At 39.6% G+C, this 22,796-nt stretch overlaps 1 protein-coding gene across 4 annotated transcripts in view; it reads right to left on the reverse strand.

Annotated features, from left to right (window-relative positions):
- Positions 1–3,121: 3,121 nt before the first annotated feature.
- Positions 3,122–22,796, reverse strand: part of SGCD (sarcoglycan delta) — a 952,032-nt gene continuing 932,357 nt past the window's right edge. For all 4 annotated transcript variants that reach the window (XM_032337204.1, XM_032337202.1, XM_032337201.1 and 1 more), the window contains 2 exons: positions 6,947–7,070; positions 3,122–5,577 (listed from right to left, as the gene is read on the reverse strand). In XM_032337204.1, the coding sequence (XP_032193095.1) occupies positions 5,404–5,577; positions 6,947–7,070 (298 nt within the window). In that variant the 3' untranslated portion in view covers positions 3,122–5,403. The remainder of the gene's footprint in view (positions 5,578–6,946; positions 7,071–22,796) is intronic.

The raw sequence follows: 22,796 nt of genomic DNA on the forward strand, positions 1-22,796 counted from the left end.
TTTCCCCCTACACTTGTGCACTAACAATACTCAAAACAAAGACTTCCTGCAAATAGTGATTTTCCCTTTGCCCATCCAGCCCTGACTTGGGAAATTTCAAGGACTCTGTTATGAAGAAAGCTTTTAAGAACCACAGAATTCCCACTGCTTTTGAAAGGGCTAATGTGTGTGGTGTGGTGTGCTGGGTGAAGCAGCAGGCTTCAGACTGCTTTATCTCTTATCAGTGGGTTTAGCTTTGTGAATGAGAAATTCAGAGGCAACTGTATAATTTTAAATTCAGATTGCCACAAAGAAAGAGATGCATCTGACATCCCAATGCAGTAGTTTCCACGATTTTAATGGAAATAAGGTGGAAGTGGGGGAAACTTCCCCTGAGGAAAAAGTGATGAAAGACTGAAAGAGAGACATTTTTATCTTTGAGATAAAAGGCCTGTTTTCTAAGGTTGTTTCTTTTATTATAACTCCCCCCAACCCCCAACCTGCTAGTGGGCCACCATGCAAACGTATCATTCTAGGAGGTGCTTCATTATCCTTTTCGGGCCTAAGATTTCCTGGTGCAGGGGAAAGAGAGAGAACCATCTTGTTTTGTTTACAACTTCAATGAGATTCTCACCTTTCACAGAGCCTGAAAAAATAAGGATCAAGAGCTTACAGGGATCTGTTCACCAATCTGGTCCAAACATCATGCTACCTTTTGCCTAAAATCAACAAAAGCAAGATATTCTCACATAGCTGCTTCTGCGGAGGGCAGTGTTGCCGATTTAATCCTCTTTTGGTTGAATCCAGATAAAATGCAGAAGGGCTTTGTAAGTGATGTTGATTGGGGTCTGGTAAATGCTCCTGGTTGTTTTCATTTAAAAAAAAAAAAAGTCTTCTGACAAGAAAGTTCATGCTTACAAAGATTCATTCATTACTGATGCTTTTTCAGTAATATGAGAATGGATTTAGCAGTAGATTTGTCGACTGAAGGAACAGATCTCTGGTAGGAACTTGTCTTATGACACAAAGGCAGAGATGTAGGAATTCAAAAATTCAAAATAGGTCTTTTTTTTTTTTTTTTTTTTTTTTTGTGCTCCTGCTACACCAAACAAAAAAGACCCAAAATCTTGGAAACAAAATCAAACTGGCATTGATTTGGTTTCCCCACTAAACACTTTCATGAAAGATGTTTACTATATTTTCTTTTCCTATATATTTTAAGATGCTGCTTCCAGTATTTCTCCTCCCCCCATATTTATTATTCTTCCAATATTATTTATTGGTCCCACCAACCCTTCAGGCCAGGTGGGGACACAGGAATGGCGAGTGCACTGGAGGTGTAAATAACTAATTGATGGATGTTCACAAGACACATTTGGTCAAAGATACTCTCTGGAGGACCACAGAACGAGCATCTTTCTGGAATATGTGATGGTGAGGTGGAAAACCTATAACACTGCAAAAACAGTCCCTTTAGAAATTCTAAATTTAAACCATAGGACCTCTGCTTTTCTTCTGGCCCTCCAAGATACCAACCCAAGGAACCATTCTCTAATTAAGGGTCCTAAGGAAAAAACTATTGGAGGAGCACAGCTTTCCTTTTGCACGAAGTCTTCCCCTGACTCCACCCTCCCTTTTCCCACAAATCCTGTGAACCTGCATTTCTCAGACAAGGGGATCACTGTTACTCAAAACATAAGGCTAATCTTCTTCTTTAGGCAAGAATTTATATTCCTAAGCACACACAGAAATGTAGGGTGACTCCATGCTACTGTGGAGTTTGCTTTCCTTCCAGCTGTGTCCAACACCTAGCACAAGTGACCTCTATGTTGGGGTCAGCAAACTTTTCTGGAAAGCTCCAAATAGTATTTTCTGCTTTGTAGGCCATGAGGTCTCTGGCACAGTTACCCGACCCTGTTGTTATAGAATGAAATCAGCCACAGACAACATGGAAATGAATGGATGTTGTCTGTGTTACAATAAAACTTTATTTACAAAGACTAGTGATGAGCCCCGTTTGGTCTAGAGACCACAGTTTGCTGACCCCTGCTCTAGAATTAAACTTTAAGCAATCTTTGGTCTATGGTTGCTGGATACACAATGAAAATCATCCAAAGGAAACTGACCTAAAAGAAGTTAAAGCCAATTCAAGTTTATAAGATTGATCCCTTGGGTAAAGGAACAATTAGAAAGCCTCATACCAAGTTTCTACCTGCAGAGACACCACCATAAGAGCTTTTGAAAACCTTTCTCATACGCTAGTAGTTTAAGACTGAACTTTTAAGACTTGTTGAACACATAACAAATAGAACGGAGTGCTAAACATACTTGGAGATCACTTTTTAATTTTAAAAAATCTTCTGAAGGCTATTAGCACACTAGAACTTCTATAATATTTATTCACTTGAACTCTTTTGTCATGCCACCTGCTGTTTAATATGCTGGAGTGTGATTGTCTAGAAGATATTATATATAGAGATTAGAAAGAATCTCACTTTTTAAAATGAAAGTTTATCGGATTTTAATGTAGAAGATTTTTTTCCCCCAGAATTAAAACTTTCTCTTATGACCATGGACAAATATTCTAGTTGGAGGAAGTTGGGAGAACAAAATGTACATTGAGGAACTTTGAATGCATTTTACTGATTTCTGTAGTCTGAACTGAAATACATAATTTAGTTCATGCCAGGTTTCCTGCCTATTACCTGGCATTTTGTAGTCACTTAGTACAAATGAAAATCAGAATTTTTTTTTATCCTGTCTGTCCCCCATAGGTGCTTGATTTCATTCTTGGTTTGCTATTATTATTATTTTTTCCTATTTGTGATCTGATGCCCTTTAGGATTGAATTCTGCAAAGGATATCACTATGTTTTATTGGCATAAAATCCCCAAGGTTCTGATCTCAGATTTTCCTATGATGATTAGAACAAAATCAGAGGAAAGAGGTTTAGGGAACTTTTTGTTTTTCTTGTCATCCATAGATTCTGTACTTGGGATGGCAAAACACAAAGATGGTCTGTCTGCTCAAAAACATTTTGTGTTAAGGTATTTAGCCACAGAGGGCCTCACTGCTACTATTGTTTGTCTGAATGACATGGGCAAGATGTTCCTCGTAGCCAAGCGGGGCTTGGAGGCAAAACACAAAGATGGTCTGTCTGCTCAAAAACATTTTTTGTTAAGGTATTTAGCCACAGAGGGCCTCACTGCTACTATTGTTTGTCTGAATGACATGGGGAAGATGTTCCTCGTAGCCAAGCGGGGGGTGGAGGGCGGCTCTCCTATTTGGCAAAACCCTGTATGTAATATAGGCAGATGCTAGCAGTGGGATCCTACAGGATAAAAATAATGCCAATCCAAAGCAACTTGGCACCTTCTTAGGGTTTTCCTTTTTAGCCTCTACTGCTACAAACTAAGTAGCAGTTGTTGCCCTTGAACAACTCAATTCTTCTACATGGGTTACGGAGGAGGAGTGACTGGAGGGAATATAGGGTCTGGAAGCCAGCAGGGCTGCTGGTCAGGCTAGGACCCCCCCTCCCCCATTTTGGCCCCCACCCGCTCCTAAGTGACTAAGCAACACACAGCTTACTTTTATATCCTTTGTATGCAAACCTCAGCCTGATGCTGGAGTGTCCTCTCAAAAATATCAAATCTGTTATTCATTTCCAATGACAAATCTCCCCCCGCTTGTGAAGTAAGAAAAATTAAAACCTTGAAGAAAACACAAATGTCATTCGGGCCTACAAATACAACCTCATTTAGGGTCGTGGGGCCGCTGCTTGGCAAATGGCGTCCGGGACCGTCTAAGCCAGTTATGACTCCATTTGGGCTCCGGAGAGGCCACTTCTGTCAGCCACTTGGTTAGTCTACCAGCTTTTAAGAGGCCCACTCATGGCTGAACCATTCCCCTCCAATCACCCAAAATAAACTACAGTTGTAACAATAAGATAAACAGGATGTGCTTCTCCTTGCTGAGTGCATTGACTTAAGGCATAGGCACATTTCCCCCTCTTTGAACAGAGATGGTGTAATCCCCTGTCCCAGCACAAGAGCTGGCCAGGGTGACCCTGGAGCACGAAGATGAAGGTGGAGGGGTGAGAGGTAGCTGATGGCGGGAACCGGGGAGCCGCGTCCACGTATCAAGTCATGATGCTGCTGGGCCGTGGGAACACAGTGAGCCCGAGAGAGACGTGTGACTCAGTTTATATTAATTTCCAATGACCATTTCTGGGGGCATGCATTTCAGATCTGTGATTCTTGGGTCACTATTCTTGGAGAAAACATAACGGTGACCTTAGGAGTATGAATAGCCCAACAAACATATATAGAAGAAGATGGAAGCCAGAGTTTGTGCATGCCTTTAGAAAGAAAAGGCGAGTCTCCAAATTACCTACCAATCCCAGGATACATAGAAAAATTAATTAGGTTTTCTATGCTGTTCTTAATTAGGTTTCTGTCCCTCAATGGCTTCTCTTCAGGTAGGGGTTCCTTTCTTAACGGTTTTGATGGACCCGATCACTTGGGGCTGGAGTCTGCTGGATAAAGTCAGAAGTGAGGATGAAGCAGACTTGGAGCCATTTTGTCCTTTAAACAGAGACACACCACCCACGTATTCTTTGCCCGTCAGGCCACGGAGTCGCTTCCAGCCGACTGAGGAGCCGCTGTTATCCTATTTTGTGCTGAGTTACAACTCCTATTTTGACTGTGGGATAATACATGATATTTGAAGGAGGCTAGCAGGAGTTGGGTGAGCAGTTTAAACTTCACTGAAACTCATCCTCCACATTCATGCAACTACAAAAGCCCCAGTACGTTTGGCCGTGAAGGGAGAACAGGCCTTTTGTGTTCCTGCAGCTGACTTCTGTGGCACTGCCCCATCCCTCGCTTGAAAAGGGGGATGTGGGCCAGCCTTCCTAAAGCTAAAAATGGAAACGAAATGTCTATTTCAATACAAGGGTCTCACTGCTCGAGCGTGACTTGGAGATTCCCGCCATCACTGCCCTGTAATGACACTAAAAGGGAAGACACGTGGCTCCTCAAACATGTTGGTGAATATTCGGTTAAGTGTCTGATATACTGTGTGATTTGGAAGGGTGTGAGGAATGTTGGGCCTGCATCAGTGTTTTTGATCTTATCATGTAGGTGGTGGGGTTGACATGGAAATGACGGTGTATCACAGGGTCACCCATGGTTCCTTTTGTACTGAAACCTCATTTTATACAGAGGATATATATATTTATTTATATATATTTATATATATTTATATCCACCCACACGCATACACACGCACGCACGCACACACGCACACACACACGCACAAGGTCTTTGATAGGCTTTCTGTGTTCTAATAAAAATAGCTGGCAGCCAGGGTCTAAAGCCAAAAATGGCCTTTCTGCTGCCGACAACGTCCACTATGGATGGTCTCTCAAAGGCAGACACTTGTGTTTATCTGACAAGTGGAACCAGCTCCTGCCTGGGACAGGAATAATCTCCCATTGGCGCAGACGCAGATCTCGAAGACCTTCTGCCTCGTTCCTGTAGGTGTGTAGGATCCGTGAGGCAGTCTAGGTAGTTGGATTTTCGCAGCATCTAACTTAATCTAAAGAGAGCGAATAGGAAGGAAAGAGTAGTTAGAAGCTGCCATCTGTTCTCTTGACATTCAGAGACAGGAGATGAATGTTCAACCTAAATGAGCACCTACTATGTGATGAATATTCTAGGCACTGAGAATTCAGCATTGAACACGACAGATAAAATCTCTACCCTCATAGAAGCTTACGTTCTACCAAGACAATGGCGCGCTGGTCTATATTAGCAAAAGCGTGTGCAAAGGTGTATCATGCAGATGATGAAGTGAATCCCAGAGTGAAATCAATTTGGAAATGCTGGGTTAACCGTATCTTTCCTCTGGGGTCTTCAGACCCTCAGCTAGGTCTGTGTGCCTGGGAAGACTTTGCGAATACGCAGTACTTTCCAGTCTTAAATGACTGTTCAGATTATAATCAGTTCCTCCGGAATCTGGATTCTGAGAGCTATAATCTGCATAGGTAATGTAGTCACTATTTCTAAATGTGTGTGATTTGGAGTTTGGGGCTGTTTGAAAGACCGTTTTGATAAGTGAATGCTTTATCTGACTAGCTCTTTTAAAACAAATACAGCAAATGACCAATCAAGAGGTGGATTTGGTGCACACAAGCAGGTGGAGATGGATAACCTCTGAGCAGATATGAAAAGTGGAACACAGGTTTGCTTTAAAAAATATATACCATTTTTTCCTCCATTTAAAACCCTTAAACTGAAAGGCTCACTTCTGAACATGATGAAGACATTTTTAAAAGTCCGCAGTGTAATCCTCTTCTCCTGGAGGTTGGGCTGACCTTGTCTACACAAGCGTAAGCAGCTAGCTATGCTGTGCACCAAAGTGGCATTATATCCGGTGGAAGAAGGAATATGAGCAGTCCTCCCTCCTCTCGTTGCCTACTCCTACCCCGTTTTAGTTTTGCCTTGTCCTGACTGGGGATAGCTACTGGCTCCTGCTCTCCATTCTCAATGTAGAAACATACAAGGTAAAATTTAAAAAGGACTACAAGCAAATCACGTTCAGCTTGAGCCAGATACATGCGACATACAGCTTCATTAGGCTGGTTACCTAAATCTTGCTTTTGGGTGAGAGAAGGAGAATTCAGAAACCGCATTCATTTCCATAGCCAAGTGCGTCATTCTGTCCTGGTAGTTTACGCTATTACCTCAGCACTTCACAAATACTGAGTCCTCACTCTTACAGGTAGTGGGTTAGGCTTACAACTGTGCTGTTTAACATATCTGCTCCAGACATGAAACCTTCTGATTGGCTCCTCCTGTGAGAAAGGTAGGATCAACTTCCGTGCTAAGGGAGTCTGGGAAAGTTGTGGGGAAGGTTGGCTCGTTGGCTCTGTGTCTCTCCGGACCTGCATCCGTCTCGCCCCTACCTCTCCGTCTTTGGACTCCAACCTCAGCTCGGTTCTGCAGGTGGCTTCCATATTGCCGGCTTCTGCATTAATTTCCACTCCTTTGGGGGCCTCCATCACCAGAGACCGGGTCGGGGACTCCAACCTGAAATACCCACAAGATGAAGATTAAAAACCCCAGTTCACTTTTTTTTTTCTTTTTCTTTTGGTAAATTTGAGAGGAAGTTGCTGCTCAGAGCATTGACCCAAAATGGCATTTCAGTATTTGATCAGGAAAGCTTTCCAGCTTTGCTTTACAAACCCGGTCAAGTTGATCGGGGAGGAAGTTACCTATCTGGGCTTTATCTTCATTGCATGTTGAAAAGATTGCCGGGAAGGTCTTCTAGGATCTTGGCTTCATTTTCTCTTACACCAACTCAATTATTGCTCTATCGGTATAATTAACCAAATTCTTATGTAAGTTTTGTTTCTTTTTAGAGTAAAGCGATCTTGGGTCTCAACTGTGCTTTCTCAAATTGGTAGATATTCCTTCTACTTCAAAGAAAGAAGCAGAATTAGACAGAGTTTAAAGAAGGGACCTAGGAGTTAGGCAGACCTAATGTAAGCACTGGGGCTGCCACACTGTGACCCTGACAAGACTCTTCTTCCCTTTCTAGAAGTTCTCAAAGGCTCAGTTTTCTCATCTATAAAGTGTCTCAAATGGTGCTTGGCACATTGGAAATGCATTATATGTATTAACTATTGCCATGACTGCTGTTGGTGTTATTATATCAGCAAATCATAAAGAAATTTCAGGCCTTACTCAACTGGTTGTCAAAAGAAGAAGGAGAAGAGCATAGGTTGTGGGGGAATGGAGAGGGTAAGGAATTTGAGGGCAAAGGGGCAGCATGAGGAGAGGTTTTGATCATATGACTGTTGTGTATCTTGACTGCAGTGCCGGTTACAGGGCCCTCTCTGTTTGTGAAAACTCACATAACTGTACCCCCAAAGAGTGGATTTTCTTATATGTCATTAAAAAAGAAAGGAGAGAAGGTGAATCAGCTATACTCCATGTTAATTATGATAGCAAAACAGGCTAATACTCCTTAGAAAGATCCTTGCCTAATCCATTTATGTGAAAAACATTAACCATCCCCTGAATAGTCTAGATTTTAATACTATTGTCAAACAGCAGTGGACAAGGATCCCCTTCTCTGTTCACAAAGAAGGTATCCTAACTTAGGAAGCTCGGACCTCAGCATGACTCAAACAGCTCTGATTCTAATGAGTTTCCTGTGTTTTAGTTCCGGGTCCCCAACTTCCGGATGGTTAGAACATGTTAACGAGGAACAACATCCTCTCTGCCAACTGCTGGCTCTCCATTCTGCTCCCACCACTCCTTGCCAACCCTCTAGGGTTTCAGTAAGTGGCAGAAAGAATGAGCTGACCAGTAGGGACACCACCACTGAGCGATCCTAGGCCCCATCCCACAGGTGCCAAGAGACAGTTCTTCCACGCTTGTCCATGGTGTTTGCATTTCCCCTGCAGTGACTCAACCAGAGTCCTAAAGAGGAATGAGAGGTCTAGAGCCCTGGTGAAAGATTGGCTTGAGCTTCTGCTGAACTCATTCTTTCCTTTCTGACCTCACCCTTTGTGATGGCAAAAATCCCCCTGTCCCTACTGGCTCCTCACAGGACCTTCACCAAGTGGGTGCTGAGCTGGGGTGGTTCTGCCTCTAACATCAGCACACATGGGGGAGGGGGGGGTCTTGACACCGGAGCAAGAGGGAGTGACGTCTGTGAGGCATAGTCTTGCTTCGGACCTTCATCCAACTCAGTTCAACTCCTCCTCTGCACATGATCCTCTCACTTTTGAAACATGAGGGTGCTTTTGTGTTATTTTCTTTTTTTCTCTCCCATAAAGTCTGGCTGGCTTACACAGTTTATCCTGCATTTTCTAATATCTTCGGTTTTTACTCATGCTGATACCTTGCCCTTTATGGTGTAAGTTTCCCTTCCGGTAATATTTCTCCTCCGCTCCAACTTTGTTCCCCCTCCTTTTTTTTTTTTTTTTTTTTAAGATTTTATTTATTTCCTTGACAGAGAGAGACACAGCAAGAGAGGGAACACAAGCAGGAGGAGTGGGAGAGGGAAAACAGGCTTCCTGCTGAGCAGGGAGTCTGATTCCAAGACCCTGAGACCAAGACCTGAGCCAAAGGCAGATGCCTAATGACAGAGCCACCCAGGAACACACCACCCCCCGTTTCATTTTTTAAGATTTTATGTTCATCCTCTTTCTCAATGGCACTCCTGTCATCCACCCTCCCCAGGTGACAGTCCTCACGCCATCTTCTCTTTCACCTTCTTCCTTCTTTCCTCTCTTACTTGACCAGTTAACTTACAACTTCTCCCTACTCAGTGTACTAACTCATCTCTAACCTGGACTATTTGAGTGTCTCCCACATTTCATGTTTCCTTCTTCCTTTTTGCCAGTGTACTTCACACATGGGTCTGTTTCCTGAAGTACATTGGGAATATGTCCCTTCTCTTCTCAGTAGGTGACACACACTGCGCCAGGAGCTTTATATGTATTATCTCATTTATTCCTCACAAAAATCCTCTGACTTCGGTACTCATCGTCTTGATTGTGCCCACAAGGACACAGAGGTAGGAGACTTGCCCAGGGTTGTACATCTGGTGAAAGGGCAGAGGCAAGATTCAAACCCAGGTTTAGCCAGTATATTGTCCACTGTAACTTATCACTTCCAGAAAAATTGGACTTCTTTCCTGTCTATCAGGAAAAGGCCACCTTTTAATGGAATTAGTGCCTATATTTCCAAAACCAGTATCTGTCAGTAAGGGTAGGGTGATGGTACTATGTAAGGCTCAGTGACGCAGACTTTCCAGTATGCACTATTTCTCAAACGTTAAACTGACATCAGTGACATCAAATTCAGGAGAGGGTGCACGTGTTCATATTTGGTATGTAGCACTCAAACGGAATGATTCATACAAAAAGATAGCTGGGGTTAAAAAGAGCTTGACATAGAAAAAAAAAAATGGAGCTAGGAGAACTTTATCAGATGAAGCACCGGCATTTTAGACGGGCATTAGAATTCATTTTACTCTTGTTCACTTCCTGTGGACTCTGAGATCAGCAGGAGGGCTCCTGAGACAGAGAAGGGGCCTCAGTCTTTTTCCCTCTCTCAGCCTTGGAAGTACTAGGGAGCCAAGAAAGAGAGCTTCTCTGAAATTGTCTCCTACTGTGAAAGCTACAGTAAGGGAGAAATGACAGTGTTCTGGAAGGAGAGGCAAAAAGGTAACTGTATTCTGTTTCCCAGCCTACCTTAAACGTCCTTGGCTGTTAGGTAGACTTAATAGTTTATTAAGATAGATACTCCTTATTTGTTAATGTTAATATTTCCATTGTGGGGGAAAAAGATCCTACAAGAGCACTGTGGGGCCTGTATGGAGCTTGTGATGTCAACTTCTGACCCTAGATAACCAGTCACAGCACCATGGCTAAAATGGCCTTGAGCAAGAAAAAAAATGGGAGGAGGCTCCCTTCTGATCGGGGCCTATGAGGGTCCTGCTGGGTCTTGGAAAGGACTACCGCTTCCATTAGAAGAAAGTGCTTCCCTCTTATGGCAGGACCGAAAAAGACGCAAAATGGAACTTTAGCCAGGCAGGGTGGTCCCGGGGCTGGGCAAGAGTTCTCAAATTGAGTATCAGAGGGCTTGTTAAAACACAGACTGCAGGCCTCCACCCCCAGAGTTTGGATATCAGAGGTCTAGAGAGGGGTCTAAACACCTGCAGGTGTGGCAGGTTGAAGATGCTGGTTCTGAAACCAGACTTTGAGAACCATTGCTTTAAAGCAAAGGTCATGAGCTGAGGTGCCCACAAAGACGAGACAGGTGCTATAAATTAGAGACCCATATGGAAGCTGTGAGGAAAACAAGTCTCTGGACAACAATGCATGGCAGGTGATGGAAAGGCTTTCTACAGGGGGCAGCTTCCATTCTAAATTCGGCAGGTTACTGATGACCTTGGTCATCATTGGAGCTCTTTTTCCTCTTCCTACCACTTCCTTTTCTCCAGAGTTACTACTATTATGAATTTTGTGTTGCTGTTTTCTTGCTTCCTGTTATAATATCACTATAGGCTTGCCTCTTTATACAACGCATTGTTTACCACCGTGTGTTTTTGAACTTGACATAGAGCAATTCCACTTAACGTATTCTCCAGTGACTTTTCTGCCCTCAACATTGGATTCCTGAAATGCCTCCATGTGGTAGCACATAGCTGTAATGTATTCAGTCTCCTTGGCATTCTCTATTGTGATTTGTCCATCCCTCTGTTGGACATGTGGGTTGCTTCCAGGTTTTTGTTTCTACAAACAGTGCATCTATGCATATTCTGTATGTGGTTCCCGGTGCCCATGTGTAATTTTCTTTAGGAAAATGTGGAGTGGGATTGCTGGCTCCTAGAGTATGCATAACTATGGCTTTATTAGATGTAAGCTGTGTACACCAGTGTAGTGTATATAGTTCCCACTAGTAGTATATAGAGTGCTGGATATTCTACTCTCTTGCTAGCATTTGATAATGTTTTAGTGTGACATGAGTGTGAAATGGGATGCTATTGTCTTTTTAAAATTTGCATTTCCCAGATTAGTAATGGAGTTAAGCATCTTTTCATTTGTCTGTAAATCATTTGGGATTCTCCTTTAGTGAAATGTCTTTTGTCCATTTTAATTGTTTTTATTGTTGTTATTCTGCATGTGTGAATTTTAACAATACTTTATATTCTGAAAAATAATTATTTAGCAGTTCTATGTACTTAGAATTTCTTTTTTGAGTCTGTGGTTGTGTTATTTCAGTCTGTGCTTAGCATGTTTTTAAGAAGGAAGTTTTGCATTTTAATGATAAATTTATGATCTTTTCTCTAGGGTTTGTGTTTTCTGAGTCTTGTTTGAGCAATCCTTCCATACACTGAGGCCATAAAGATCTAATATGCTGTTTTCACATTCAGGTTTTGCTTTTTCATTAAGTCTCTGATTCATCAGCTATTACTTTTTGTGTATGGTCTGATGTTGGGGTTGAAACAGATGCAGATCCATGATCTCAAGATACATTGAAAAGACCTTATTTGGCTCTGTAGTATGGCATCGCCATATACCTATGGGTCTCTTTGGTGGTTTTCTAGTCTGTTTCACTATTCTATTTGTATGACCCTGTGACAATAATTAGTTATTTTAGCTTCCTTATTACAGTTTTCAAAGACTTTTAAAGTCCTCTATCTCATAAGGCAAGTCCTCTTATCTTGGTCTTCATGAATGTCTTAGCTTTTTCTCCACATTCTGCCAACAGTTGTTATTTCTTGTCTTTTTATTCTAGCATTTTGATAGGTATAAAGCAATATCTCATTATGCTTTTGATTTGCATTGATTAGTCATGGTGAATATTTCTCACATGACTGTTGACCATCTGTATGTCTTCTTTGGAATACTGTTTATTCAGGTACTCTGCTCATTTTTTAAATTGGATTATTTTGTTTTGTTTTGGTATTGAATTGTTTAAGTTATTTATATATTTAGATATTAACCTCTTATCAGACGTATCATTTGCAAATATCTTCTCCCACTCAATAAGTTGCCTTTTCATTTTGTTGATGGTTTCCTCTGTACAAAAGCTTTTTAGTTTAACATAGTCCCAACAGTTTATTTTTGCTTTTGTTTCTTTGGCATTGAGGAGACATAGCTAGAAAAATGTTGGTAAAGCTGATTTCAAGAAAATTACTGCTTATGTCTTCTTCTAGAATTTTTATGGTTTTATATCTCACATTTAGGGCTTCAGTCCATTTTATTTTTGTGTATGCTGTAAGAAAGTGGTTTAGTTCATTAATGTGCATGAAACTGTCCAGTTTCCGCAGCACCATTTGTTAAAGAGTCTGTCTTTTCCCCATTGTATATTCTTGTCTCCTTTGTCATAGATTAATTTACCATGTAAATATGGGTTTATTTCTGGGCTCTTTATTCTGTTCCATTGATTTATGTGTCTATTTTTGTGCCAATACCATACTGCTTTGAATACTACAGCTTTGTAGTATTTCTTGAAATTTGGAATTACGATACTTACAGCTATGTTGTTCTTAAGATTGGTTTGAGTATTTAGGGTCTTTCGTGATTCCATACAAATTTTAAAATTATTTCTTTTAGTTCTGAAAAAAATGCTGTTGGTATTTTCAAACGGACCACACCAAACCTGTAGATTACTTTGGGTAGTAGAGACATTTTAACAATATGAATTCTTTGAATCCATGAGCATAGTATGTCTTTCTCTTTGTATCATGTTCAATTTCTTTTATCAGTGTTTTATAGTTTTTAGAGTATAGTTTTCACCTCCTTTGTTGATTCTTATATATATTTTTTTGGCACAATTGTAAATGGAATTGTTTTCTTCATTTCTATTTTTAGGGTATAGAAATGCACTAGATTCCTGTATATTAATTTTGTATCCTGAAACTTTATTAATAATCTGTTTTGTGCCTCTGATAGATTTTTGGTAGAGTTTTTAGGGTTTTCTATGTACAGTTTCATGTCATTTGCAAATAATATATATTTTTTAACAGTATGAATGCATTTCACTTCTTCTTCTTATCTGACCACTGTGGCTAGAACTTCTAGTACTATGTTCAATGAAAGTGGTGAGAGTGGACATCTTTGTTTTCTTCCTGAACTTAGAGGAAAAGCTCTCAGTTGTTCACCATTGAGGACAGTATTACCTGTGGGTTTTTATTTTTTTTTTTTATTTTTTTTTTATTATTATTTTTTTTTGTTTAAAGATTTTATTTATTTATTTGACAGAGAGAAATCACAAGTAGATGGAGAGGCAGGCAGAGAGAGAGAGAGAGGGAAGCAGGCTCCCTGACGAGCAGAGAGCCCGATGCGGGACTCGATCCCAGGACCCTGAGATCATGACCTGAGCCGAAGGCAGTGGCTTAACCCACTGAGCCACCCAGGCGCCCACCTGTGGGTTTTTAATATATGGCCTTTATTATGCTGAGATATGTTCCCTCTAAAATCACTTCATTGAGAGTTTTTATCATGGACATTCAATTTTGTCACAGGTTTTTCTCCATCTATTAGGATAAGATGATTTTTACTTTTTATTTTATTGATGTGGTGTATAACATTGACTGATTTATGAATACTGAATTGTCCTTGCATCCCCAGAAATAAAACTCAATTGATCATGATGAGTTATCCTTTTGGTGTACTATTGAATGTGGTTTGCTAATATCTTGTTCAGGATTTTTGCATCTCTGTTCATTGGGGTATTGGCCTATAGTTTTTTGGTTTGTTTCTGTTTTGTTCTGTTTGCAGCATCTTTGGTTGTGGTATTCAAGGTAATGTTTGCCTTTAAAAGTATATTTGGAAGCTTTCCTTCCTCTTCTGTTTTTTTTAATAGTTTGAGGAGAATGGGTATTAACTTTTCTTTAAATGCTTCATAGAATTCACCTTGTGAATTCACTGAGTTCTGGACTTTGGCTCGTTGGGAGTTTTTTGATTACTGATAGAATTTTGTTTTGTTCAGATTTTCTATTTTCTTCCTGATACAGTTCTGGAAGGTTATATTTTTCTAGCAATTTATCCATTTTTTCCAGGTTGTCCACTTTGTTGGCATATAATTTTTCATGGAGGTCTCATAATCCCGTGTATTTCTGGTTGTTGGTTGTTACTTCTGTTTCATTTCTGATTTCGGTTGTGCCCTCTTTTTTTCTTGATGATTTTGGCTAAAGGTTTATCAATTTTGATTATTTTTTTCAGTCTTTATTTCATTTATTTCTGCTTTCTATTATTTCCTTCCTTCTACTAACCTTGAGCTTTGTTCTTTTTTCTAAATCCTTTAGGTATAGGGTTAAATTGTTTGAGACTTTTCTTATTTCTTGAGGTAGGCTTGTATCACTATAAATTGCCTACTTAGAACTTCTGCTGTGTTCCAAAGATTTTGGAGCATTGTGTTTTCATTTTCATTTGTCTCCATATGTTTTTGATTTCCTCTTTGATTTCCTCATTGATCCACTGGCTGTGTGGTAGCATGTTGTTTAGCTTATGTATGTTTGTGTTTTTTTCAAGTTTTTTTTTTTTTTCTGGTGATTGATTTCTAGTTTTATATTAGAAATTGTGATAAAAAAATGAATGCTATGATTTCAATGATTCTTAAACTTATGAAGACTTGTTTTGTGTCCTAACATGTGGTCTATCTTGGAGAATATTCTATGTGCACTTGAAAAGAAATGTATATTCTGTTGTTTTTGGATGGGATGTTCTGTATATAGCTGTTAAGCCCATCTGATCTAATATGTCATTCAAAGACACTGCTTCCTTCTTGATTTTCTGCCTGGATGATTTATCCACTGATGTAAGTGGGGGCATTAAAGTGCCCTACTATTATTGTATTACTATCTATTTCTCCCTTCGTTTCTGTTAATATTTGCTTATATATTTAGGTGCTCCTATGTTGGATGCATAGATATTTATAATTATTATATTTTATTTTTGGATTGACCCCTTTTTAATTATGTAATGCCCTTCTTTGTCTTTTGTTGCAGTCTTTGTTTTAAAGTCTATTTTGTCTGATATAAATACTTCTACCTTGGCTTCTTTTTTTTAATTTCAATTTGCATGGACTATATTTTTCCAGTCTTTGATTTACAATCTGTATGTGTCTTTACATCTAAAGTGAGTCTCTTGTGGGCAGTAAATAGATGGGTCTTCATTTTGTATTCATTGTACCACTCTGTCCTTTGTAGCATTTAGACCATTTAAAGTAATTATTAATAGGTATGTACTTATTACTGTTTTGTTAATTGTTCTCTGGTTGTTTTTGTAGTTCTTTACATGACATTTTGATACACATATACATTACAAAATAAATCTCTCAGTTAGGCTAATTAACATATCCATCACCTACATATTTCCCTTTTCCCCTACTGTTCTAAGAACATTTAAGATGTACTCTCAGGGCAAATTTCAAGTATACAATACAGTATTATATAGTCACCATACTGTATATTAGATCTAAAACTTACGCATCTTACTGAAATTACAGCTTATAGCTGAAAGTCTGTACCTTTATCCAGTCTCCTGTTAGTCAATATTTGGTTGTTTCCAGTTTGGGGCACTTTTGCACAGACCACCATGAACATTATCATACAGATCTCTTTGAGAATAAAGATTTCCTTTCTCTTCAGTAGCTATGAGTGGAATAACTAGGTTATAGGATAGGTGTGTGTTTAAGAAGTTTGTTAAGGCCATCTAAGATGGCCCCTCATGATCCTTGCCTCTTGATACTTATGCCCTTATGTGATTTTCTCCTTAGGATGAACTGGTTGTAGTGACTTGCTTCTACATAAGTAGGCTATGAAAAGTGATGACATGTTATGATATTAGGTTATAAAGAGGCTATGACTTCCATTTGGGTTTGTGCTCTCTTCTCCCCACCCCCCCCCCACCACTCTGAGGGGTACAAGCTGCCATCTTGAGAGCTGTCCGATGAAGATACCTAAGAACCTGAGGAAGCCCATTAGCTTATGAGGAATCAAGACCCTCAGTCTCACAGTCTACAGGAAAATGAATCTTGCCAACAGCCACAGGAGTGTGTTTGGAAATGGATCGTCCCAAAGTCAAGTATTCAAAGAGATATAGCTCTGAAGCAACAGTTTAATTGCAGCCTCACATGAATCTTGAGTCAGAGGCATCATCACTAAGTTGCAATCAGATTTCTGATCCACAGAAACTATGAGCTAATAAATGTCTGTTGCTTTAAGCTGTTAAGTTTTAGGGTAATAGGCTATGTAGCAGTAGAAAAATACAGTAAGAAACTGCCAAAACTCTTTTCCAAGACAGTTGCACAATTTTACATTCCTACAATCAACGGCTGTAGTAAAGTAAAACTTTCGTTACTTTGTAAAAAGTACTTTTTAGTAAGCAAGTAAAACTACGTAAAGTAAAACTATTCTGATGGCTTGAAAATGGTTCTTTACTATGGTTTCCATTTTTCTGATGACTAATTATGTTAGGCAGCTTTTCATGTGCTTATTGGCTATTCAAAGTATTTTTTTTTTAAGATTTTTATTTATTTGAGAGAGAGAGCGTGCCAGAGAGAGAGATCACGGGGTGGGGGGCAGAGGCAGAAGCAGACTCCCCATTAAGCCGGGAGCTCGATGGGGGCTCTATCCCAGGACCCTGAGATCAATACCTGAGCTAAAGGCAGAAGCCTAACTGACTGGGACACCCAGGTGCCACAAAGATGTTCTTTTGGGAGGGCTCTGTTTAAATCCTAAGCCTAACATTTTTGCAGTTGGATTATTTGTATTTTTATTGATTTGCTATGTATTTCGTGTAAAAATTCTTTATCAGGTTGGTATATAGTATATGTCAAAGTTTTTTCTCCCACTCCATGACTAGGCTTTTCTTTTCTCTCCTTTTCCTCCTCCCCCTCCCTTTCTTAAACAATGACTCTTGATGAATTTATATTTAGTATTTTTTGTGACATCTGTCATAAACCAACACTTACCCCAGGTCACAAAGATAGCCTCTTATGTTTTCTTCCAGAAGCTTTATAGTTTTAGCTTTTATATTAGATTTATGATACATCTTGAATTAGTTTTTAAGAATAGTATTGAGGTTCTCTTTTTCCCAATGGATTTATCCAGTTGCTGCAACACTATTTATTGAAAAGATAACCCTTTCCCCATTGAAGAGCACTGGTCCTTTGGTTGTAAGTCCATTGGGCGCCTGGGTGGCTCAGTGGGTTAAAGCTTCTACCTTAGGGTCAGGTCATGATCTCAGGGTTCTCGGATGGAGCCCCACATTGGGCTCTCTGCTCGGCAGGGAACCTGCTTCCTCCTCTCTCTCTGATTGTCTCTCTGCCTACTTGTGATCTCTGTCTGTCAAATAAATAAATAAAATCTTAAAAAAAAAAGACACTAAAAAAAGAAAGTCCATTTATCATCTATTTGTAGATCTATTTCTAAAGTCTATTCTGTTCTATTTATCTATGCTCCTGCTAATATCAAATTGTCTTGATTATTATAACATTATAATAAGTCTTAAAATCAGGCAGTGTCAGTCCTTTAACTTTTGTAAAAGGAAAACGGATTCTTTTGGCTATTCTATATTTTTTCCTATTCCATATGGATCTTTAAAGCCTGCTAGGATTTTGATTGGGACTGTGAACCCATAAATCAATTTTGGGGAGAATTGATATCTTAATAATATTGAATCTTTAATGGATTTTCTTTTTTAATCTAGTAGCCCAAATTCACTATTCTTGATTTATGTCCTATTGTTATATATTTTGGTTTGTATTCTTTAATCCATCAAGATTACTGTTGATACAGTGTTCATTTACATGTCCATGTATTTTGTATTTTCTTCATTTATTTTGTCATCTTAAAATCTCCTTTTTTTGTTTTAGACATAAAAATATTGCATAATTAATATATTACAATGTATGAACTTAACTGATTATTGTTAAATCTGAGCTAAGAGTAAATGAGGATTCATTTACTAATCTCTCAACTTTTTTGCATGATTGAAGTTCTTTTTTATTTAAATTCAATTAATTAACATATAGTGTATTATTAGTTTCAGAGGTAGAGTTCAGTGATTCATCAGTCTTCCATAATACCCAGTGCTTATTATATCACATGCCCTCTTTAATATCCATCACCCAGTTACCCTACCCCTATTTCTTTCCTATGATTAAAAGTGTCTTAAGGTTTATCTGTTTAGTCTTATTATTAGTTTTATTTTTCCCTCCCTTTCCTCTGATCCTCTGTGTTGTTTCTTAAATTCCACATATGAGTGGGATCATATGATAACTGCCTTTGTTTTTAACATTAAAAAAAAAATCCTTGCTATTTTCCTCTGGTGAGGGTCTGCTGGGGAAAATCTTCAATTTTGTGTTTTTTTCTGGAATAAATATTTAATTTTTGTGCCCTCCCTTGTGGGAGGTATTTTGGCTAGATGCACAACTAGTTATTTTCTCTGAGAAATTAGAGATACTCCTTTGTATTCTCGTTTTCATGGTTGTGGTTAGTAATGAAGTCAGCTGTCAGTCTAATTTTTTTTTTTTTTAAAGATTTTATTTATGTATTTGACAGAGAGAAATCACAAGTAGACAGAGAGGCAGGCAGAGAGAGAGAGAGAGAGGGAAGCAGGCTCCCTGCTGAGCAGAGAGCCTGATGCGGGACTCGATCCCGGGACCCTGAGATCATGACCTGAGCCGAAGGCAGTGGCTTAACCCACTGAGCCACCCAGGCGCCCTGTCAGTCTAATTTTAATTCTACAACTTCTATCTGATTTTTTTCTCTCCTGCTTTTTATCTTCAGTACTCTGGTATGTTATTCTGATGTGTCTATTTCATTTTATTCTACCTGATTTTTGGGGGGAGAGGGAACTCTCTCTAAATTTGTAATTTTGTGCCTTCATCACTTCTGGACAATACTTGGCTTATATTAAATTGTTTTTGTTCCATTCTCTTACTCTTCTCATCCTGAAACTTGAATTAGACGTTCTTACTAGAGCATTCCTGTAATATATGTCTCCCTGTTTGGGGGTAATTTTCAGATATATTTTCATGTCTCATTTTTCATCTATTTCTCTTTGTATCCATTAGAGTTTTACTTTTTGAGACTATATTTTCATTTCTGAAAATTGTTTCATTTTCTTATTTATCTGTCATTCTTCTCTTTGTATTTTACTTTTTCAATTCAGTCTTTTGTTTCTTCACTCACAGTTAACATACTTATTTTATACCTTTCTCTAATACGTCTTCTATTGGAAGCTTCCATTGGTTTACATTGGCTGCCTTTTTTCCCTGCTTGCTTTTCCTGCTCATGGTGCCTTATTTGAGTATTTCATATTTTTCAACTGCAGGTTCGTATTTTTCTTAATCCTCAGAAAGTACTTGAGACCTGTATTTAGGATGCTTTTCTCTAGAGAGGATTTGCATTTGTTTCCATCAGTCATTGGTGCCACCATTGGTGCCCACTGTAAACCAGTTTCTTTGCTTGAGGTTTTATAACCACCCTGGTAATACACATTCAGGTTATAAATCAGAGTAAGGGCCAATTTGGAGTTACTAAACTTTGGAGCAGTGTTTTCTTTCCCTTCCTTTCAATGCTGAGATTCAAAATATGTAACTTCCCTTGCAGTCTTCTGGGTGGAAGGGTTGGAGTGAAGACTACATGGGTTGAATTCTATTACACTGACGGTTTGGTACACTGGGGTCCAAGTTTCACTGTGGGGTCTCTAATGAGGCTACCCACTTCAGGTGGGCCCTGAGACGTATTTTGCTTCCATTAAAACTGTAGCTGAATTTCATCTAGTGTAGCAAAATCTGTAAAGTTATAGCTGGGCTCGATGTTCAGATTATTTCTCTAGGTTCCCATCCTATTTTAGTTCTTGGACTCTGGAAAACCGCAATTTCCAGCTCAACACATTTAAAATATTTTAAAGATATTTTTCTGTTGTAGTTTCAGTTGTTTTCAGGGGATGGGCTGCTCAGGGTACGTAGACTACCATTCTGTTGCACCAAAGGTCCGAGTGTCTGATTTTTTTCAAAAGAAGATGGAAATTCAAACTGTAGAGTGAAATCACCTCAACTTTAAAACTTGGTAGCTTATTACTATTTTATACCATGAATGTGCCAACTTTTTAAGAGCCGGATCTGGTCTAAGGGTTGCCAGTTTGCTAGAAAACCGTCTAGAAGTTTATTGATCAGAGTTCAATCAGAGAAAGAGAACCTCTGTGAATAAAATATATATATATATATCGGTACATTATAGGAACTTAACGTGACTTAGTGTCTGATCCTGGGTCTGAAGTCAACAGAGCAGGCAGTCAGGAAGGGAAGATGGATGTGAAGTGGGGGAGAGGATGAGCTGGAACCCACCAGGAAGAAGTGGTAAGACACTGTCCCAGGCAGCAGTTCAAAGGTTCTGATTCAGTGGTGGAAAAGCTGCTGCCCTTCTTTATAAAGCAAAGCATGGAGCTGGTGCGTGAGTTGGAGGGGGTTAAAGACTTGGCTGCTGCCTCACACTAAGAGGGTGAGCTGGCAGGTGACCTCCAACAGTGCATGGTGCCCTGTACTGACTTTCCAGGATAAAAGGAAGATACCTGCTATTTACCTCCCACCCCCCAAGCCTCACACAGCCATGCTAACTCAGTACAGGGAAATCCAGGAAACATAGATCTAACTTAGCTGAATTGGCACAATATAAATCCATCCCACATCATACAATTTTATTTTTTTTAAAGATTTTATTTATTTATTTGACATAAATCACAAGTTGGCAGGGAGGCAGACAGTGAGAGAGGAAGGGAAGCAGGCTCCCCGCTGAGCAGAGAGCCCAGTGCGGGGCTTGATCCCAGGACCCTGGGATCATGACCTGAGCCGAAGACAGAGGCTTTAACCTACTGAGCCACTCAAGTGCCCCTCATCATACCATTTTAAATGGCTGCTTTGATTTGAACATACTGTACTCACTGGAATTAACTTCCAGTACAGAAACTAGTAGAAATAAAATAAAATAAAAAGTGAGAAATGTGGGCTTTTCTAATTATATTGGCTCTACTGTTAAGTTGAGTGAGTTACTTTGAATTCAAGCCCCTCATATCTGCAGTTGGTATTTAAGTTTTACCAATGAAGCTGTTGAATTTTAGAGATAGCTCTGTCTTTAAACCCTGAGTTGAAAAATCTAGGCAGAATATTCTAGGGTTCTGCTTTGCAGATTTAAGAAATGGATTGGATATTCTCATTTGAAGGCCATTTCTCTCAGAAAAGCAGTGATATTTTGTCCTTTAGAGCAAAACTGTTTTGAAGTTTGCTTCTCTAAAAGGCAAGTCAGACCATCATAAAAACATTCTTTTGAATCAGCCCCTCTTTTCCAGTGTAGAGCGTGGTGACATATTTAATAAACATTTATTACTCTAGGCCTAAGGGACACAGTGAAGAGGCCTATATCCCAGACTGGTAGTGTCTGGGGCTGGTCTCCAAGGTCCATGAAGAACTGACTCACTTATTTGGTTAACAAACATTTATTGAATTCCTAGTACATGCAAAATGCCGGGGTCACAGTTGTAAACAAGATAACCCTAATCCTTACCCTAGTGGGTTTATGTGCTACGGAGAGTTAGAAACATTAAGCAACTTGTTTACGGCGGTGAAGTGTTCTTGATGGAGAAGTTATAAGGACCTTATAGCTGCGGACCAGGTCCTGGAAGAGCTTGAGCCTAGGAAGCCTTATGCTGACACCTGAAGGATGAGAAGGGGTTAGCCTGGTGAGAGATGAGTGTGTCAAGCAGAGGGAGCCACATGCCTAAAGACTTTAAGGACAGAATAGTTTTTTTAAGTGAAAAGAAATTCTAAGAAGACTGATAGAGAATGTGGTATTAATAGGAGGAGGTAAGTCAGGCAGGACATTGCAGAACATGGTGAGATGAAGGATTTAAAGAGGAGAGGTGGTGTAGGGGAGAACATGGTTGGTGGTGGAGGGGTGATCATGGACGACATGATCAAATGTTCATGCTGCAACAATGATAGTGATGGTGAATTTTGCGCTCAGCTTGACTGGGCTGTGGCATGCCCAGACAGTTGTCAAACGTTATTCTGAGTCTATAAGGGTGTTACTGGATGCGATTAATATTTAAATCAGTAGACTGAGGAGACTACCCTCCCTAAGGTGGGTGGGCCTCATCTAATCAGCTGAAGACCTGAATGGAACAAGAGAAAATTTTCCTGCTCTCCGACTGGAACTTATACCATGGACTGTCTTGAGTCACCAACTTGCTAACTGCAGGTCTTGGAACTTCTCAGCTTCCA

The sequence above is a fragment of the Mustela erminea genome, chromosome 3 (genome assembly GCF_009829155.1).
Source record: "Mustela erminea isolate mMusErm1 chromosome 3, mMusErm1.Pri, whole genome shotgun sequence".
Lineage (NCBI taxonomy): Eukaryota > Metazoa > Chordata > Mammalia > Carnivora > Mustelidae > Mustela > Mustela erminea.